Source organism: Chroicocephalus ridibundus, chromosome 4 (genome assembly GCF_963924245.1).
Source record: "Chroicocephalus ridibundus chromosome 4, bChrRid1.1, whole genome shotgun sequence".
NCBI lineage: Eukaryota > Metazoa > Chordata > Aves > Charadriiformes > Laridae > Chroicocephalus > Chroicocephalus ridibundus.
In genome coordinates this window covers 65,324,941-65,344,433 of record NC_086287.1, presented here as the reverse complement: position 1 = coordinate 65,344,433, position 19,493 = coordinate 65,324,941, and the positions used below count along the sequence as shown (strand labels likewise).

Here is a 19,493-nt window from a genome sequence, read left to right as displayed (position 1 = left end):
AGCCGGGTTTGCATTCATATCACTGTGGTGTTTCCCAAGTCACCACAGGGACAATGTGGGGTGGGAAGTGAGAGTAACCCTGTGTTTAAAAGTTGATTCCCAGTGCACGTGGATGTAATCTTGATGTGAAAGTAGCTGCTGTGTCATGGTGTGGTTGCTTTCCTGTTACAGGCTAGCACAAAGTACCCTGCAGCACCCGCACTGCCATCCCCTGTGCAGCATTCTCAGTTCTGACAACCCTACCGTGAAATCATTTCTCACACAAAATCGTGAAGAAGTTTGCAAACCATTTGTAAAGTAAAGCACTGTGAGGTCTGCTTGAGAACAGAAATGGGGGACAGGTAAACTGCACGTGTATGGGGTCTCTAAAGTGCAGAGTGCATACAGGTCACCTATTGCTCCTTGCCTGCATAGCCTATCTAGAACAGTTCCAGGAATTCATTAGCTTTAATGTATCTTTTGTGGGTGATGCATTTCAGCATGTTAAAATTAAAATAATTCCATTTTTTGTTCCTTTTCCTCAGGCCAGTAAAGAGTCATTCTGCTTTCCCTGAGCCTCTATGGTCTTCCATTAGTCCTCAATCAATTATTTATTCATGGGGAGAGTATCTGAAAACAGCAGTCCAGTCTGAGAGTAGCGGCACTTGACCGTGTAGATGAGTTTGAAGCACTTGATGACTGAACCCACTGGAATTGTCAATAACATTAAGAACTGCTTTCCTGCCACAAAATAAAAATATAGCCTTATAGGTGGAGTGTGCTAAACTTTGATGAGAACATGAGCTAAAAAACAATGCACTTTAGATGCTACCTCGGTGTACCTTTAGCAAGAACAGACAAGGAGTTTTTTGAAAAACATCTTGCCTTCAAGTTGACTAACTTTTGTTTTGTGGTAGAAAATGTGTATTGTTGTGCATTTCTGGCCTGTGTAAACATGGGAGGTTTAGATACAAAATCTTTAATTCTGAATTTTGATCTGGTGTGATGCCGTCACAGCTCTCAGCCAAGATTTCTGTCTGTTGTTTCTTGTCTTCCTAGGTTAGAAATAAGTTTCAGTGAAGATTTGTGGTGCCTTCTTACTGCAGAAAGGGGCACTCAAGCATATGATCATGGCCTAAGTGAGAGGGACCTGACAGCTTCAGATCTTCCCCAGTTAAAATAGGAAAATCAGAGAGTCCTGTAGTCTAGCGTTGGCCTGAAAAAGGCTGAGGTAATAACAGTTGTCACAGATACCTTCCAGTAAGCAAGGCATCCTGGTACTGGAAAGAAGGGTGAACACATGTACTCATAGCGTGAACTGACTCTACATCAGCCAACTGCAAGGCATGTGCTACTCATGGGTAACACCCCCAAATTTCCATCTTAGCTGGAGCTTGCTGCATGCTAGTGTTAGTCATTATTCCCATTCCTGTCCTGAAAATGCCCCTTGTGCTTCCCTTACGCAAACTTCCCAGTTCCCCCCCGGAGTTGATACTCTGTGTACTGGGTGATGAAAAGAAAGGGTCGCTGACTCTTCATGTTGCAAGGATGTGACTGTAGATGGCCGTGGAGGGACTGGCTTGTTTATCAGGGGAAAGATTGTAATAGTTGGCCGGGAAAGCAATCTTTTAGTGTTGGCTGTGTCTACTCAGCATAGAATTCTGAGTCGTGCCAGGAGGTATATTCCAGAGTCACAGAGTACCACTGGGTATCCTCCTGCATGGTCATACGTTGTAGAGGCCAAAGTGCCCTACTGCACTGGGGAGATGCCAGTTGGGTTGCAGTGACTCTCATGGAGGGACATGACAAATCTATGCACTAAAAACTCAAGAGGTGAGCAGTGTAAAGACAGACTTTCCTCATTCAGGTCCCATTTCTATCCTTTTTCCAGATGAGGTCAGTCAAGACAGTGCTTATTTTCATTTTCTGATTCATTTGTTTCATATATTACAGGAACAAGGGAGTTGGCAGCTTCTTGTGCATGGTAGCCATGTCAGCTGAGCATTGATTGACTTCTGCTCTAAGTTATTTCTGCTTTGCTTGCAATCGGGCAACCTGCTGAGGCACCTAATTTGGGAACTTAGATAGCCTTGTCAGCTGGTGAGTCAAATTTTAGAGGGGCTGAACTGCCTTGGGAAAGCACCTGTCTGCCTGTGCTAGTTGGAGAGGGAGCCCTGACCAACGAGACTCATGGGTTGAGTACCTGTATGGGAACAATACCAGCTAGCATTGTACATGGGCATTTTGAGGTGTCTTTGCTGCCCATATGGCATTTGGGGTGACATACGGGCTTTGGTCTGTCCCTGTTGGCCCGGCACAATGTTGGTGGTTCCCTGCACGCAGGCAGCTTGGGAGGAGTCCCCAGAAATGGGAGCAGGATTGCAGAGAGCTCGGCATGCCCAGCCAGGAATTTCACCTGGCTCTGCCCTGCTCATCCAGGATACTTGGGCTTCACACAGCCCTGGGTGAATCACCTGTAATGAGTGATGGCAACAGTAATCCACGTAAAATGAGAAACTAAATCTTGGGATAATGACCCATTTGCTAGGCTCCTATGAATACCTCTTCCATCTGATTTCACTGCTGCTATTTAAGCGATTGTTGTGGTGAAAAACAGGGAGATAAGAGCAGTCAGGAAAGCGTTTTGTTTGCCCGAAGGTTCACTGGAGTCTTAGAAAAAAGAGAATCAATGACATCAGTGATAGTCTCAGTTTTTTAAAGAAACAACTCTCAAGACAGCTTCTCCTAGGAAGTATATTTAAGTTTTGTTCCGGGGGGGCTAGGCATCACCCCCTCCTGCACAGGACTGGGGTGCCTGTGTGCTTTGTGTCCACAATGCGTCACTAGCACAGAGACTGCTCTTTCACCATGTGCAGAAAAATTCAGTGCAGATGGTGGGATTTTCAAAAGCATCTGTGCTAGCCCACTATTGCTCCTTCAAAAGTTAATAGTAAATTTGGCAGTGGAAATCTACAGGCCAAAGCAAAGTGCTTTTAAAAATCCCATCTAAAAATACAGTACTTCTTCCTTCAGCTTTGTTTGTTCCATTATAGAAAGGAGATTAGCACCTATAGCCTTAGCTTTATAAATCTGGATCTGTAATTCAGAGCCTTAATAAGGTTAAGTAATATTTTTTTTTTTTCCTAAGAGCCTAATCCAAAATCAACTGAACCTGACAGGACTTTTTTCCACTGATTTCCCTGGATTCAGGATCAGGCTCAGAGTAATGTGAATCTTGTCCGTATCAGATGAATATGGAGAAGTCTGCCTGACTAGACATACAGGTTCAAAGCAGGAGCGTCTTCCCCACAAAGCCCTGTTGGCATTACCAGTACTACCACAGGTTTGTTTGCTGCCCAAGCTGTTGCCAGAGGCAGTCTGCACCATGATCGTGATGGGTAGGGCCACCTTTTCTTTAGTTTGTTGTTTTGTTGTTTGTTTTTTTTCCTTTGATATTTCCTGGAGTGAAACATTCCTCCTAAGATGCCAAGTGTGGGGAGGGTGGATTTCATGACAGCTGTGGGATTAGCAGTGAGAGCACAGGAGAGTTGCTTTGGTGCGAGTCCGATTCCCCCAGGGCAGGCTTAGTGGCACACAGCGGTGAAATGGGGACATGTCACTCTGTCCGGGTGCAAAGAGGAGCCTTTTCAGCAACACAGTCCAACCCTTATCTTACCAGAATTGCTTGGAGCTGGGGCAGGGCCTTCTAGCAGCTCTTATGGTGGGCTGTGGGCAGTTGGTGATGGTTGATCTTGGGTAATTCTTTCACTTTGTCTTGAAGCATTGAGATCTTGTTGTACTGCGGGCACAAGCCTGATTTCATTTTAATTTCTGTATCAGGCTACAAATCAACATCGGGCTATTTTTGTCAAGGTGACATAACAGGCTTATGCTTTTTAATCTCTCTTGGCACCGTCGGTCATAAGTCCACACCTGATTCTTGTTCGTGCATTTGGGTCTCAAGTCTGTTGTATGCCTTCTCTGAAGATTTCAGGCAAGGGGACTCACAGAAAGAAGCGTTGGTGGTGTGGGTTGGTTTTTTTTTTTCCTCTTTCCCTCTTTTTCTGGCAAGGGTAAAATAGAAGCTCTGTTGGGAACAACTCAGCAAGTGATGTTTCAGGGCCAGCAAATTCCAGTGTTGCTGCCCAGTGGGACTGAGGAGTCTATCACAGGACTAGGCTGGCGGCTCATCCGGAGAGGGAGCGCCTGGCGTGCATACCAAGAGGTGGACACGAAGCCTTTTTCTGTCCACCTCTCCCCTTTCCATAGTAAATGGGCGGACGTTTGCTCTGGGATTCGGGGAAAGACCTCAAGTGTAACTCTTCTTTCCTGACTAGAGTCCCACGTTAAAGTGCAGCAAATAATACATATATTATGTATACATATATATAAAAAAATGTATGCACACAAATGTGGACATATAAATACATACGGATTGCGCCATCTTTGGGATTACTCCAACGTAGTAACCTCCAGCGCGTCTGTGTTTCAGCAGTAATGGCTCCAGCTCTCAGCTGCCCCATTACACAAAAGTGTCTTTTTGCCCTTGTAAAACCGCCTTTGGAAACTATCATTAGCTTTCTTACAGCTGCCATGAATATAATAAAGGGAAAGCTTATAGGTGTGCCTGACCCTGAAGGGACTCAGGGCACCCACGGGGTCCCACTGGATCTGTACCACTCAGGTTCAGACCCACGAATGTGGTGGAAGCTTTGTGATTATCTATTGTGGTATGCTGAGGGGGTTTTTAGTCTACGCCTGTATACTTTAGCCTACCACTCTAATTTAACTGGAGGATGAATCATGCCCATTCATCTCAGTAGCAGTGAAATCATGTTGGTAATTGTGTTAGCTTCCACAGACGCTTTTCTGAAGTGCCCAGAGGGAGGGGAGGTGGGACTGCTGGCACTTCAAACCATCAGAGAGGTCTTGGATCCCAGGTAATGCCAGCTCCTTTGCTGTAAGAAAACTCAGTGCCTTGGACTCGGCTTAGTCTCCAGAACGGCAGCCCAGGGAGTGCTGGGAGGGGACCAGTGCTCTGATGTGGTATGTGGAACTGGCTTCCAGTGAGACCCTGCCAGCAGGAAGGGGTCAGGCAGATGGGGAGCCGGCAGCGCTGGGTTCCAGCCCATCTCCACCAAAAACCCCATGGTGCTGCCTTAACCCGGGCAGAGGGCTTGTAGAAACTTGTCCTCACGCTTGAAGGGCTGCTTAACTTTAAGATTAAAATGTAATAACAGAGCGTTTATGGATACAAATGCTTGCCAATCGGCGTTTAGTCTGAAGCCCAAGCAGCAGAGCAAGAATGTATTTTAAAGCTTAAACAGACTTATCCCTGTGAGTGCCTAAGACTGATACAGAGTGCCTTTGGACATGCTGAAGAGCACAGATGCAGGTGGGTATGAGGATCTTGCTCTGTCTTACACAAATTCAGACACCCGTGGAGTGGCCCTTGGCCACGTGCTCTGGTGTGAGTTTTCAGGGAAGTTCAGTGTTCGAGCGTTCTATCTGACCTCGGACGTAAATCCGTATTGCATCACTCTGTACCATCTTGGTGTCTGCAAGAGAGGTGGAGTCTGCTTTGGAGGCTGGGTGGCTGTAATCCATCCTGCCTTTATCCTAACACATGGGTGCAGAGCATTTCAAAAGGTTTGTGCTTCGCGTGACAGTGTGGGTGGGGTAGGTCAAGCGGAGAAAAGCCATGGAACTCTGTTATATTCTGCAACGTTCCCCTTCTGCAGCTCTCTGTGGAGGCTGTAGGATGTGCTGTGCTGGAATGAGACTGTAAAATCCCCAGGAATGGTGCTGGGCTGCTGGCTGGGCGACTGCTCAGGTACCGAGATGCCTGTGGGATCAACCTTCCCCACAAGGCTCCTCTGCTTCACACGGCTGTGCAAAGCAGCTGGCAAGGACGGGCCGTCTCCTGTTGTATGGCCCAGCAATGAGTGTTAATTTGCAATGGAGTTTCACTCGCTCATACCACTTATCCTGGGTCTGAGTTGGATTCTTGTATCATTACGTCACATTTCGGCTTTTGCTTTGTTTCTGAGAAATGCAGAAGTTCAGCCTGGAGCCATTGCGGCTGTATTTACGGTTCCTTAACACTTAAGCGTGGTCAGCTTTTGAGAACAATTTCTGGTTGTTAGGACAGTGCAGAAGGGCATCTTGCTAGCTTCATTCCTACTTTCTGGTAATTACGGATTAGAAATATCTGGAGAGATCTTACCTTCATTTTGTCCCATTACTTTGCCATAGTCGGCTGTCTGCATGCATGCTGGTGGTCTGAATGGGTTTGCACCTCAGAAGCTGATTGGAAACTAAAAGGAACATTTTTTTTACCCAAGAGAATGTTTTTCGAGAAGACAAGGGGTTGAAGTTATGTTTTGCAGTCCCTGCGCTGTATTTTGACATTGTTACTTTGTGTGGTGCCTGGAAGGACAGAGCGCATGGACTAAATCCTACAGGGTTTAGGGATTGCGTTGTGAAGCTACGGACACATAAAGCAATGCCAACGCTTTCCATCTCAGCACGTCAGCCCCAAGCGGTGGTGTAAGTGGCTACACCCTGGTTATGTGCTGTATAACAGTGCTGAGTCTTACCTCCGGTTCTTCGCTTGGTTCTGAGCCCAAGAAAGCGCCCTCTGTAAGCTCCAGCTATCCTGATTTCCACCTTTAAAGTATGACAGTAGTTGAATTAGAGGAAGCTTCTGAGGCTGGGAAGGAGCAACAGCTTGTCCTTTTATTTGGCAACAAAACTCAGGATTTCAAACAGGTTTTCTCCAGTTCGGTGCGGCTTGATCTTTTTCTGATCTCTGCTTTGTGGCTTCCTCTTTCAAGAGCCAGTAACCTGTTTTTTCATGTGTGATTTCAATATTTCCCCCTACCCTAAAGATGTGGTAGCAACTAAGGAAACTGCAGCAGCTCAGCCTTGGGTTTTTATGTCTTAGCTCTGGTGGAATATATTGCAGGTGTCTTCTTTAGCCTGTACTTTTTAATGCCCGCTGCTTTCTCACTGCTTAGGAATTTGCTTAACTCTTCCTTGATGCTGTGATAATATGGGTTTCTGGTTATAAAAACTTACTTGACCATAAAAATAAATAATGTTTGGTTGTTATTAGAAAAATGTGGGAGATGTGAACCACTTTCTGTGAAGGAATTTTTAAGTGAGTTCTCTACAAACCAAGGCACATGGGATTGGAAATAGCCTTAATTTCCCAAAGTGGTATGAAATCTTGGGAACAAAACGTTGGAGGTCCCTAGTCCAAAGCTGGTGGGAATGGAATTGTGAAAATAATTATTTGCTTTGAGTTTGGTATCCGAGTCTCCAAAATTTGGTGTGGAAAGAAAGATAGAAAATTGTTTCAGATTTTGTGGGCCCAAAATAATTGTTTGGGCTTTTTTAAAGCAACAGTATTTTTTTGCAACTCAAGAGAGTGTTTGTTTCAAGTAAAACAAAATATTTTGGTATGGGTGTTATTAATTAATGCAAAGGGAAATCGGAATTATATTAGCTTCACACTAGTACTTAGAGCTTTACATAAAGCTGAAACCTCCATCTGTTCTCCTTATTTCATCAAAAACAAAATACTGGTTTAAATCTGTTGTCTGCTCTACTTGGAGCAAGGCTTCCAACTTGAAAAATCCTACCTCTTTAATAAGTATCTTACCAACTATGCTATTCCACAGGTTGTATGTCTTTCGTTCTCCTCTTTTGAAGTTGCTTCATTTTGCAAAAAATAATTACAGTTTCACTGGAGCGGGAGGTGGAAGCATGTATTGCTTTGGCTACCAGAGCAGGCAGTATGAACACATTTTTGTCCATTGTGATGGAGATTTCAGTATTTCTATGAAGTAAAATGACTTCAGCAGAAGAGGTGGAGAAAAGTCAAAATCTACTCCCTTCTAGCAAAGGCAGTTTGAATGCATATTTGCTCACCCCAAAGGTGTTTCCAGACAAGTGTCTAAGTGGCCTTGCATGCTGAAGCCTTGAAAAAGCAAAATTTTCCCTTTCAGAAATGCCCAAATTACTCATTTAGCTAATTTCAGGTTTGGGGATTTTATTTTTAATTGTGTATATGTCTGTGTATATATATTTATTTTTATTTTTTTGTACATTTGGCTGGAGTTTTACACTAGTCACACCTACATTTGTGGTTAGCTCTCATTGCTCTGTGTCTACATCTTTCATGACTCAAATGATTTCCCTCGAGATGGGAACACCAGGCTTTTATGATCTTTAGACTGGACCTTTGGGATTACCAAACCTGGGAGAACCTAGAACCGAGGCAGGAAGCCCATTTCTGCCACTCCTGTGAAGAAGATCCTTACTGCGTGTACAGTCCTTACAACACAGAGTGGTAAAACCAGAAGAGGGGAAAAAAAAAGCCACCAAAATTTCATCCTTTCAGATTTAGTTTCTACATCACGGGTGAGAAGATGGCAGTAGAGTGAGTGGCAGGTACATGTATAACACCTATTTACTGGAAAAACTGTCTGGTGCAGGGAAATTGTATTTGACAGATGCTTCAGAAAAGGACTGGATCATCTGCAATTGTAATTTTGGGTTTTTTATGATTATTAAACTCAAGTGGCAGACGGGTAAAGAACACCTTTTCCAGCAACTGACGCTGAAGCAGCTCGTTTTGTCATTTCTTCTGGGTCTAGACTAAACTGAGGCTGTTAAGCTGATGTGCTGTAGCTGCCTGCAAGGGCAAGAGCTGCCTTTCTGAGTCAGGATGAAGCCTGTTTTCCAGTGGAGGTTTGTCAGTGAAAGGCAGGACCTCAGCAGGGCCTTAGAAATGCAGCCCTCAGAAAACCTCTCCGCTGTTATTGCTTCATCGAGCTGCTAAAAATATTTAATGGAAAATGCAAGTATTAAGGAAATGAGGTAGGTTTGGGCTTTCTGAGCTGGATGACTTCCAGTTTCATCAGCTTCCCGGAATCCTTGCTGCGAAAATGAAGAGCTCCTTGTAAATCTCAGAAACCTGTCAGTGTTTTTCCTCTCACGTGGCTGTGCTGGTTCATGGGGTTCAATGCATGGGGAGACCTGTCAACGTCAAGCAGCAAGTACAGAGCTTACAACTGCTGTGATCGCTTGAGACAAATACTGAAATGTGAGCCCAAACCACCACTTTCCCAGAGATTTTTCTTATGGGGCAGCCAGAGAGAGCAGGCTCCGGAGGAGCCACATGGCTGAGCCTGCCACTGTGCTGGCCCACAAGACCGCTCCAAGAGGGACGCATGGGGCCATCTTCTATGGCCTCGCCAAGCCAACAGCATTGAGAAATCATCTTTGGTCACGGGAGGTCCTCTTCTAAAATGATCTGCACGTAGCCAGGGTGCCTGAGCAAGTGAGAGCAGATTAATGTCACGTTACAGGTTATGTGAAAATAGAAAATGCAAGTTTTGGATTTCACGTTGCTGGAAAGAAGTCAGGAGAAGCCAGTATTCCAACTGCAGGAGGAGACAACAGGCGCTCTTAATAGGTTTAACGTGCAATGTAGAGAAGCCAAAAGGCTGGAGATTTGCCTTGTGTGGTTAAAACTATACTCGCTCAGCAAGCGGCAGATGGTTTAAATTTAATGGCAATTACATATATAGAGGCGCTCTGGGAGGACACAGCAAGCGCAGAGCTCTCTTGCACCTGCAGAAGCTCCTGCCATCTTGATGATGAACGTTGTGCATTATACAGCTAGCGGGGCTTTAGGGCTTTTTGCAGCACGTGCTGTGGCTCAGAGGCTGAGACGTGGCAGAGCGGCTGGTGATCTGGTCTGCAGGGCTGGCCCTGCCTCGTTGCTGCATCTTGCCTCTGCTCCTCAGGCTCTCCATGAGGGACTGTAACCTGCTCACTCAATGTATGTGACTGTGTTGCTGCTGGCTTGGATATAAGGAAGATGTATTTTGAGGTATTCCCAAAGCATGCTAGAATGTGGCGGATGTTTTGAGGAGTGAGGGGAGGTTTGGAAGGGGGATCTCCAAGCAGGTTCACCAAAATTCCCCTTCCAGTTGCACCTTTAGGGGTACGCCCCAACAATCAGGCCTACCCAGGACCGAAAAGGTGTTTGCTGCATTTAAAATCGAGCCAAGAATAAACTGCGCGTTTCAACCACATCATTGCAGACTCCTGGAAACAAGGCCTGCCTTCATGCTCGGAGGGCTTCCCTGCTCTGCCAGGAACCACAGGGAAAAGCAACAGGAGCTTTGGCTGTAAACTGCTGCTGAAGGCATACTGTCATGGGCAAGCACGTACAATACCTCTCACTGTGCTCGCCTAAAGCCTTTCCAAGATGAGCCTTTGCCCGCATGCCTTAGCAGACATTTTTCATTTTTCAGAAGGGGAAAAATAAGTGTCTTCTGCTGAGCATTCCACCCAGTGCGAACACTGCAGCATAAGACAGGCATGGGCACTGTCCTTGGCATCCAAATTTCACTGACGACCGGATAGCTGCTGGGCCTGCTGGGAAGGGCAGCATCATTACGGAGGGGTTTTTGCTGGCTTATGTTGCTGTGCCATGTTAAAGTTGGAGAGAGAGGACGTATGATCTTGCAATTAAGATCTGGAGCTGGAATTCAGGAAGCTGGTGTTCAGTCTTGGCTCTGGGGACATGGGCAAATTTCTTAACCTCTACCCCTCACTTTTCCATCCGTTCAAAAGAGGCTAATAATACTTTTTCTTATCTCTTTAGGACAGGATGTGGCTCTGATTGTCTAACACAATGTGTCATTGTTTTTTTTCCACTGCAACAGTGAAGTTACGGGAGAGCTGTCTCAAGCTCCAGGGAGGCATCCTGTGGTGGCATGGGCTGTAGAAATGCCAATGCAAAACAGAGCAATCGACCACCTGATTTTCACTTTAAGATCATAGACCAGCAATGAAGAGGATCAAGCTGAATTCAAATTTCAGCTCTCCCATAAATTTTCATATTGATATCGATGTGCCACCACCTATGTTGCCAGCCTCCTCATTGCTCCCCCTTCCCAGGGAAACAGATGTCCAACCAGAAGACAAAATGGATCTAGTTCCAGCATGGATTTCATAAAGGGGCCCTGAGACCCTCAGATGTGTTTGGCTATTTGATCCTTATCTGGACATCTGAATGACTTTGAAAGTGGCTTTGTCTGGGCTTATAAGGTAGTCCTCCATTTCAGTAAAATGGCAATAGTAGTGCTTCCCTGCCTCAGAGCTGCTGTGAGGGCTCTGTGCAACTCTTGGGCAAATACCTGAGACGGTTCAAAAAATGAACTGACCTATGTGTACTGTACGGAACTTGTCTGGCAGCTGAAAAGCAGAGGTGCTGCGAGCTGGTATGTATTTTTAGGAAGGCACTGCCTAAGTCTGCAGATGACCCCGTGCCTTCTGGTGATGTTCCTGACCGGCACTGCTGACTGCGGGCTATTCCCTCAGGCAATCTCAAGGTCAGGCAAGCTGATAAGCTTTGTTAGGGCTCAGTTATTTTGGCATCTCTGCTTTTGAGGAGGAGCTCCCAGGCTGTTAGAGGTGACGTATTGGAACATGTGCCTTTCTGCAGCTTGTACAGGATAGTGTTTGGCAGCAGGTCTCTTGTGACAGTGGCAAGGAGGTCCCCACCCCAATGAGCACTACAGGGGACATCACTTCTTACGTGAGTGCAGTCCTGCTGGAATCGATACACCTGGGAGGCCTTTAAGACTCTGCCTTATGGTGGAGGCATCCCATGCCAGCTGAAGATTCCCCCTGCCCACGTGGCATGGTTCGGCAGGGAATTTCTTTTCTTCTCAGCTTGGATAATATTCCAGGTGGGGTTTATCAGTCAGGCTTGCCCTGATACAGGGAAGTCTGGGACCCACCACACCTCAGGAGAAGAGGGAATCTGCTCCCCCTCTGAAAAGGCTTCACACACCTCCCTGACTTTGGCTGCGTGCTCCCGGCAGAGCGCTTCGCTGAAACAGAGCACGTCCTGTGCGGTGCGTTTTGCTGCATCATAACATCGTTACGCAATTTGACAGCTCTGGCAACCTCTGTTCCAGTGAGTCCCAGAGCTAAATGAGCAGGAGCTCTGCCAGCCAGGCTTGTGGTGTGTTTGGAAAGCCATGTGGGCGAACTTGTATAGCACCTGCCCATATTAAATGCAGTTCGGCAGAATGATGCTTGTTCCTCCCTCCCTTTTGTAAGAGATGGAGCAAAAGAAACCCCCTTGTGCATGATTTCTGTTTATTTTTTTATGATGCTGAGGCTTGTCCACTTTACAGGTTAAGCTTCGGAGGCCTGGGATGCTCCCTCCATTTGTGCTGGGGCTGATTGAAGCATGTAGCAACTTGATGAACAATTCTCGTTGCAGGGACTTGAAGCTGGACAATGTGCTATTGGACTACGAGGGTCACTGCAAGCTGGCAGACTTTGGAATGTGCAAAGAGGGCATTCACGATGGCATTACCACAGCCACCTTCTGTGGTACACCGGACTACATCGCTCCAGAGGTATAAGAAACCTTTCTTTGGCCAGGAAAACTTGGTTACGATACGAAAAGCGTAGGTTAGCTTTGGAGCGGCAAGTGTACTCTCTGTTGTCTTTAGCTACACCTTATTTGACTGCTGGGTGCAAGTTTTGCTCTGAAGTGCATGCTTATATTATCAGTCCCTCGTGCAAGCAAAGCACAAGTAAATCTTGGGTCTGCTGTAGGCACCAAGATAAGCCTGTGTTTTTCTTTAGGAAATGTGAGGTGAAAAATGGAGGCACAGCTGAAAAAATCTTGAGAGGCACACACAGATACTGGCCCAGTTTGATTTGAAAGGAGATTGAATTCTCCCTCATTTCCTTGTTCCTTTTTCTACCTCCTCCCCTTCCCTGTCATTCCCCAGTCTCACTACAAATTAATAAACACCTCTTTAAGGAACAGCTGCCCTCCAGACGCTGCCAGATGTTCTGACAGGGTTTCAGATCCTTCTTCAACACAATTGAATTTTTGTCTGTGGTTGGCGTTTGTGCCTTTCTCACACACTTGCGCTCCTTTCCCTCTCCGTCTGAAAGCCATGCCATGGGAGCTGGGTAAGCATTTCCTTCCCAGAGGCAAGGAAAAAGTGGTGTCAACCTGCGCACGTGGCTGCTCTGCCACTTCTGGGGCTCAGCCAGTTTCACTGAAAAGCCCCTTCTCCTGCTAAGCTCTAGCAATATTTCTAAGGCTTGTTTCCCAGGTGACTCTGTGAGTAGCCAAGCTAGTTCAGCCCTTGTTCAATGTATCTGATGTACCTTACTGCAGATCCGGGCGTTCACTTGTATGTTCCCGGACATCCAGCCAGTCTAGCAGAGAGCGCTGTTAGGATGTAGCAAGAACTTCTGCATTAATATTTCCAAATCCGTTTTCCTCCCCTGCTCAGTTTAAGAAGCTTCGGGGTTGATATTTCTTTCCCCATCCCTTCTTCAGATCCTGCAAGAGATGCTGTACGGCCCTGACGTAGACTGGTGGGCAATGGGCGTGCTGCTGTATGAGATGCTGTGTGGCCACGCACCCTTTGAGGCAGAGAACGAGGACGACCTCTTCGAAGCCATTCTGAATGATGAGGTCGTCTACCCAACGTGGCTCCAGCAGGACGCAGTGGCAATCCTCAAAGCGGTGAGTTCCCGTGGCTGTTTGCATGCTCTCTGTCCTGGCTTTCTTCAGCCTAAATCTAGCAAAGGAAAACAGGGCTGGAATGTGTGGGCACTCAGAAATTGCGGTTACCCTGACCCTGAGCCTTTTCTTATCTTGGATTTAAGGGTAAACAAAAAAAAAAAGTAATCCTGCCACACTTACATGTGTTTGCATAGTTATGTCCTTTATATGGTTCAGCAGCCAACTTGGCAGGCAAAGCGTGTGGATGTCTGTGTGTCTGGGCATTCCCCTGCTGACTTAATGATTTACAACATATGGTCGTCTTCCAGAACAGAAGCAGCAGGTGTACACAGAATTTAATCAGTTGTGATTGTATGATTTCCATGCAACTGGAGTGGTGAAGAAGTGAAGTCTTCATGATAATCCTTCATTCTGACTCTTGAGAATACCAGCCATCCCCCAGGGATTGCCATCTACCTGCATACAAAGGCAGGTTTTTGATTTTTTTGTGTACAGCAAACAGTTTTAGGAGAGCTGTTGTTGGCTACACTTAGTCCTTGTTCTGCCATGAATTCCTAAATTTTCCCAGGAGCTCTCGTATCCGCATGCCTGACATCTTTGCCTGTGACACGGGAATGAAGCTTTTTAAGACTTCAGGCTGTGTGTGTAGAAACAGTGCCTAGTGCGCTGGAACTGTCTGGCTTTCCTCTAGTGAATCAAAAGGTGATTAAATGACAAGGGCGTTAACCTGCAAATCAGGAGACCTAACCTGGCTATTTTATGAAGGAAGACAGTGGGTTTTTCTATCTGCTAAATAAGTGGAATTTTTAATCACAGACTTCTTATGCTAATTAATTTCTCTTAGACACAGCATTATTACTACGTCACCATCTTCTAATCACCACTGTGTTTACCTCTAACAAAAAGTGAACGCGAGCTCCCTGACTTACAGCTGCGACAGTGCTTTCTAACCCATGATACTGAGAGCTCTGGAAAATCAGAACACTCAACTACTGCAGTGACATAAACGATTATAAGTAACGACTTGGTATGGGAAGCCTAGAAAGACCAGGCAATTCAACCTGGGGTCTCTTATGTTGCAGGCTAAGGCCTTAATAGCCTTAATAACTGGATTATCCCCTCACTAAAAGTTCTGGCCTCTAACCTTGAACAGGGCTAGTGAGAATTCGCTTACTCTTGAGTGGTGCAAAGCTCTGAAACGAAAATCAAATTCTTCTGCCAGGAAGAAGCAATTAGATGTAGATGCTTAGAGATGCTCTACAAATGGATGCATCTAGGTTTAGAAAGCACTTGTTCCCTTTGCTTTCATGAAGAACTTTACCGTAAACAAGGATAATAGGTTTTTAGTATCCATTTTGTGGATGCTGTTATTTTGGTTTGCTTTCGTTTACTATAATTGTGCTTCACCAATTTCCCCCCATCAGAAACCACTTGATTTCTGAAGGTTGCATCCTGTTCATCTTTGCAGTTTACTGATAATAACCAAGATACATACTTAGGATGGCATTTAGGTCAGTGGGTGTTCCTGGTGTGTTTTTGAGCACTGGTATCAAAGAAAACAAAAACAACCTCAGTGCCCTGGGACCTTGTTTAGAATTCAAAGCAAAAGTATTCATGCTACAGAAGAAGTTTTTATCTATTTCCCTTTTTAATGTGTTTTTTTTTTTGTCCTTGATACTTTCCCTCAAGAGCTGGGGAAAGAGTAGAGCAGAGCTAAATCAGTGTAAATCAGCAGGATTTTGCTGGGGTCAATACTCCCAGAGGAGGGAAGCAGAAAATCTCAGTCGTGTACCCTGCCCCGTCTGAGTGTGTCACTAGGGAATTTAGGTACTGATGGTTCAAGTCAGGCAGAGAGGACTTGAACTGAGGTCTCCCCTGCTTGTGTGAGCAAGTCAAACCGGGCATGGATTTGGAGGGAAAAAAAAAAGTGCAGAAACGGAGAATTGCTGCTGAATGGATTCGACCACTTCAGCTCATTCTAAACCTAAGTCTTGCTTTGATTTTGACTCGCCCCCAAAATGGTTTCTCTGTAGCCCCTACTTGAATACAGTCACAAGGAGTTTATGCCAGAGGAGCTATTTGGTCTGTGTCTGTAAAAGAAATTCTTTAAAATATCTTTGCTATCAGCTGACAGAGTAGTCACCAGTGTCTGGTGACGAAGAGACTGTGGAAGAGAAACTTTATGAGCAAGCAGAGACTGCCACACCGTATCTTTTACAGTCAGAGTACAGCTGGAGTTTGCTTTGTTACAGCATGTTGAGGCTCTGAATTTGTAAATTGTCACTAGCAAAAAGTGCCTGAGCAAAGAGGGTGGCTTCCCAGGCAGCCAGAGGCTTTGGGATTCACCTGAGTGAACTGCAAAATGAAATACAATCCTCTCGTTTCCCCTGAGGGGAGTGGTATTTTGGCAGCATGTTTCACTTGCTTCGTGTATGACTTTCTCATATGCAGTCCAATCACGCTGTCTTGCTCACAGTCAGGCTTAGTTGGAGGGGAGAATGAAGGGACGCAGTGAAAATCGGCTCTCAAAAGTCCATGGTGTAATGGGAAGCAAATTCAAGGGGAAAGCTGCAGGGATTCTCCTTTCCGAGTCTGGTTTCAGATGAGGAGAGAAGGACTAAGCCTGTTGAGTCACGCCATGGACTGATGATCTGAAGTGGCAATGGTTGGCCCAAGGGCTTAGAAATTTGGATGAGCGATTACAATTCAGATGTTTTCACTCCGAGAGCCAGGTAACAGTAGGGGCTAGAAAGCAGCATCTCCCTAGGGAAGTGTTAGCATTGCTCTGCCTTCTGCACCCTAGATTTCTGAACTTCTGTCACAGCTGAGTCTTCTGAAGCCGAGGGTATCGTGGCATTTGTGTGCCAACCTCCAATCTTAATGTGAGCTCTGAAACACCTAGCTGAAACGCTCCTTCCAAAAATGAGGCTGGGGCAGCCTTGCCTGTAGCTGGGTATTTTGGGAACACAAATGAGACTGAAGCCCGTTCTCCCTCCAACTGGTTAAAACCATGTATTTTGAAGAAAACGTGACCAGAGTTAAGAGACTGGCCAAAAATGGTTACGTCCCACGCTAAGTGGTTTTCACGTGAAAAATATACACCAGACAAGAAAAGGGGAAGGTGCAGAGGAAATTGTCTGTGGTTTTAGCAGCCTGCACTCCTGCCCAGCATGGGTGGAATAGCATGGGGGAATCCAAAGGTTGGTGGATTAGTGTGAAACGTGAAAGGGATTGAAAGGTGAGGGAGCTCAGCTGAGGGCAAACATGACCCATATCTCAGAGAAAAATGATGTCAGCAATGCAGTGCCAAGGGTGCAAAAGAAAAACTTGAAGTTGATCTGTTTTTCTAGAGAACAATAGCCTGGAAGTGACCCTGATTCAAAAGGCAAATGCTCTGGTTTAGTGAACTCTCTGCTGCTTCGTGTCACTGAGTTCACTTCCCCCCTCCGGATACCCTGGCGCTCTCTGTACCCTGACAACACCACTGAAGTCTAACGCACACATGCACCACCACCTCCCCATCCTCCTTTAGAATTTGCTCTTGCAGATTTGCTTAAAATCCCCTTTTCTCTGCCACGTTAACATCGAGGGGCTGTTTTGTCTGAGGAATTAGTGCTTCAAAGTCAGCCGCAGCAATAATGATGCTCTGTGGGTCAGCAGGAGCCAGGTCCTGCCCTGATGACCTGTGTTTTATGGAATCATTTTTTGCTGTCAGAGCACAAAGTGAGGGAGTTGGGATTTACTTTCTGGCTTCTGCCAGCAGCCAGGAGGGAGCTTGCATGGGTCTTGGGAGCAGCAGGAGGGGGAATGGTTAAATGTGCCACAGTTTAAATCCAACCCCTTTGCCTCCAGACAGCCTTGAAGCCTGATCAGGAAGTCAAAAAAGCCCTGATCTAGGAAGGAAAAGCCTCTTCTCCCATTGCTGTGAGTCCATGTCACAGATTGAAACCCAGAAACCGGGGATTTTCAGTTAGTTCCTTAGGGTTTTTGGCTTGTTTGTACAGTTAGCGCGCACAGCAATATTCAATACTGAGGGCTCACCCGCAGTATAACTTATTCCCCTTTGCTAGGAAAACCAGCACACGCAGGTTTTTCTGGAGAGTAAGAAAAGGGCTCAGGAATATTGCAGACAGCAACCAGCCACTTCTTCAGCGGGAGAGGGATATGGGGGCCCTTCCATAACAGCTTGGCCAATTTTCATCTTGTTAATTGAAAAAGCCACTTAAAACTTTTTACATTAGGATGTCATTCCTTTGCTGCCCAGAAGAGCAAATATGAGGCCGCCTTAGGTCCCTCAGTCACTCGGGCGGCCATCAGACACTAGAGACTTCCCCACAAAGTACTATAATGAGCAGTGCATTGCTCCACCAGCAATTTCTCTTGAGTTGATGGAGGGAAGCCTGTGGATATTATTTAAAAATGTGTCCCAATTTTACCTTAAAACAAGAGATTAAGTTAGAGGGCACCGATGTTGAATTGCAGAAATGCTTTATGTATTCATATGCGTACACAGAAATAAGTTAGGTAGCAGCTGGGACTCTGTGTGTGTGTGTGATGGCTCCTGAAGAGAGATAAATTTGATATTATGTTTGTGTCTATATGTGAGTTAAATCCAGGAGTCCCTGGGGAATACAGCGTTTGGGTGGTTATTTCTTGCCATTCCAAAGAAATTCTAAGAAACTTCTAATATCCCACGTGGTCAGAGCACAGGGCAGTCCAGCCTTGGCTGGATGGAGGATAACAGCTCCAGCAGAGCCCTTGGAGGCTTGTGCTGTGCTGCATGTACTTACCGTAATGGGCTGAGAGGAAACAAGATTGGAGAGATACAGAAATTTCCCTTGGGCATTCCACCCAGGCCCAGCTGAAGGAGGAAAAACCAAAGTGATCACTGAGCTATGCTGCCAGAGGAGTAAAATATCCATCCTAAGGGGATGTCACCGTGATTGCCCAAGCCTTCAGTGAGGACCCCTTTTGTGTGTGCTGTAACTTATTTTCAGAAAGGCTTTCTGGACGGTGAGCGCTCTGTGCTGAACCAGACTGGCCCCACTGCTGTAAGGAACTTGCAAATGCCATTAATGAGGAGAGAAGGCAGAGGCCAGGGTTTTCACAGCAGAAAGTCTTAGAGGCAGATTTTTTTACCGTAATCAAAGCGAACAGTCTGCAGTGACACAGGAGTGGAGGGGAAAGGCTGGTTTTGGACTGTTGGCAAGGACATCTAAGTTCAGGAGAGATGTGGATGATCCAAGCTGCGTGCTCTCTGCAGCTGCTCACCCCGAACGGAAGGTGAGGTCTTCTGAACTGTTCTTTGGAGAAGTTTATTCTCTTCATACGCTGCACTTGTTCGGGGTCCAACACCCCTGGATACTGGGAGGTCAGAACTAACTGTCATCAGCTGAGATACTGTGGTAGGTGTCTGCATCCTCCCTGCACGCTACAGCAAGCAACACCTGATTCAAAATACCAGGGGTGTGCTTTACTTGGCACATCCAAGCACAATACGTATGTGCTTTGTGTGTGCTGCCTTTGTGCCTTGCCTTTTCCCTAAGTCCTGGGCAGTCAGTTTGGCCACTGTGTGAGCTAGACCAAACCCCCAGTCCTCTCCCGAACACTTCCAAGGTGTGAAATGAGGCAGCCAAATGCTGATGGTGTAAGGTTGCCTACGTTTCCTTTACGTCACTCTCTGCAAGGCGTATGTCTCTCCTTTGCACTTACATCCTACAGATCCAGGGCAGGTTCGTTCTTTCCAGACAGAAAAAGGCAGATAATCTGTTTCAAATGCAGTGCTGGAACAGCCACAATGAACCGAGTGTTTCTGAATGAACCAGATGCTGGGAGTATTTTTTAGACAAAGATTAAAAGGGAAAGGAACAACACAATGGTGGCCCACTGAAATCAAAGAGGGAACTAGATGAGCTCACTTCTTTAT

At 46.0% G+C, this 19,493-nt stretch overlaps 1 protein-coding gene across 1 annotated transcript in view; it reads left to right on the top strand.

Annotated features, from left to right (window-relative positions):
* PRKCH (protein kinase C eta) overlaps positions 1-19,493 on the top strand; it is a 118,252-nt gene that overhangs the window by 86,563 nt on the left and 12,196 nt on the right. Inside the window, exons 11-12 of the mRNA XM_063333589.1 lie at positions 12,296-12,434; positions 13,379-13,567. Of these exons, the coding sequence (XP_063189659.1) occupies positions 12,296-12,434; positions 13,379-13,567 (328 nt within the window). The remainder of the gene's footprint in view (positions 1-12,295; positions 12,435-13,378; positions 13,568-19,493) is intronic.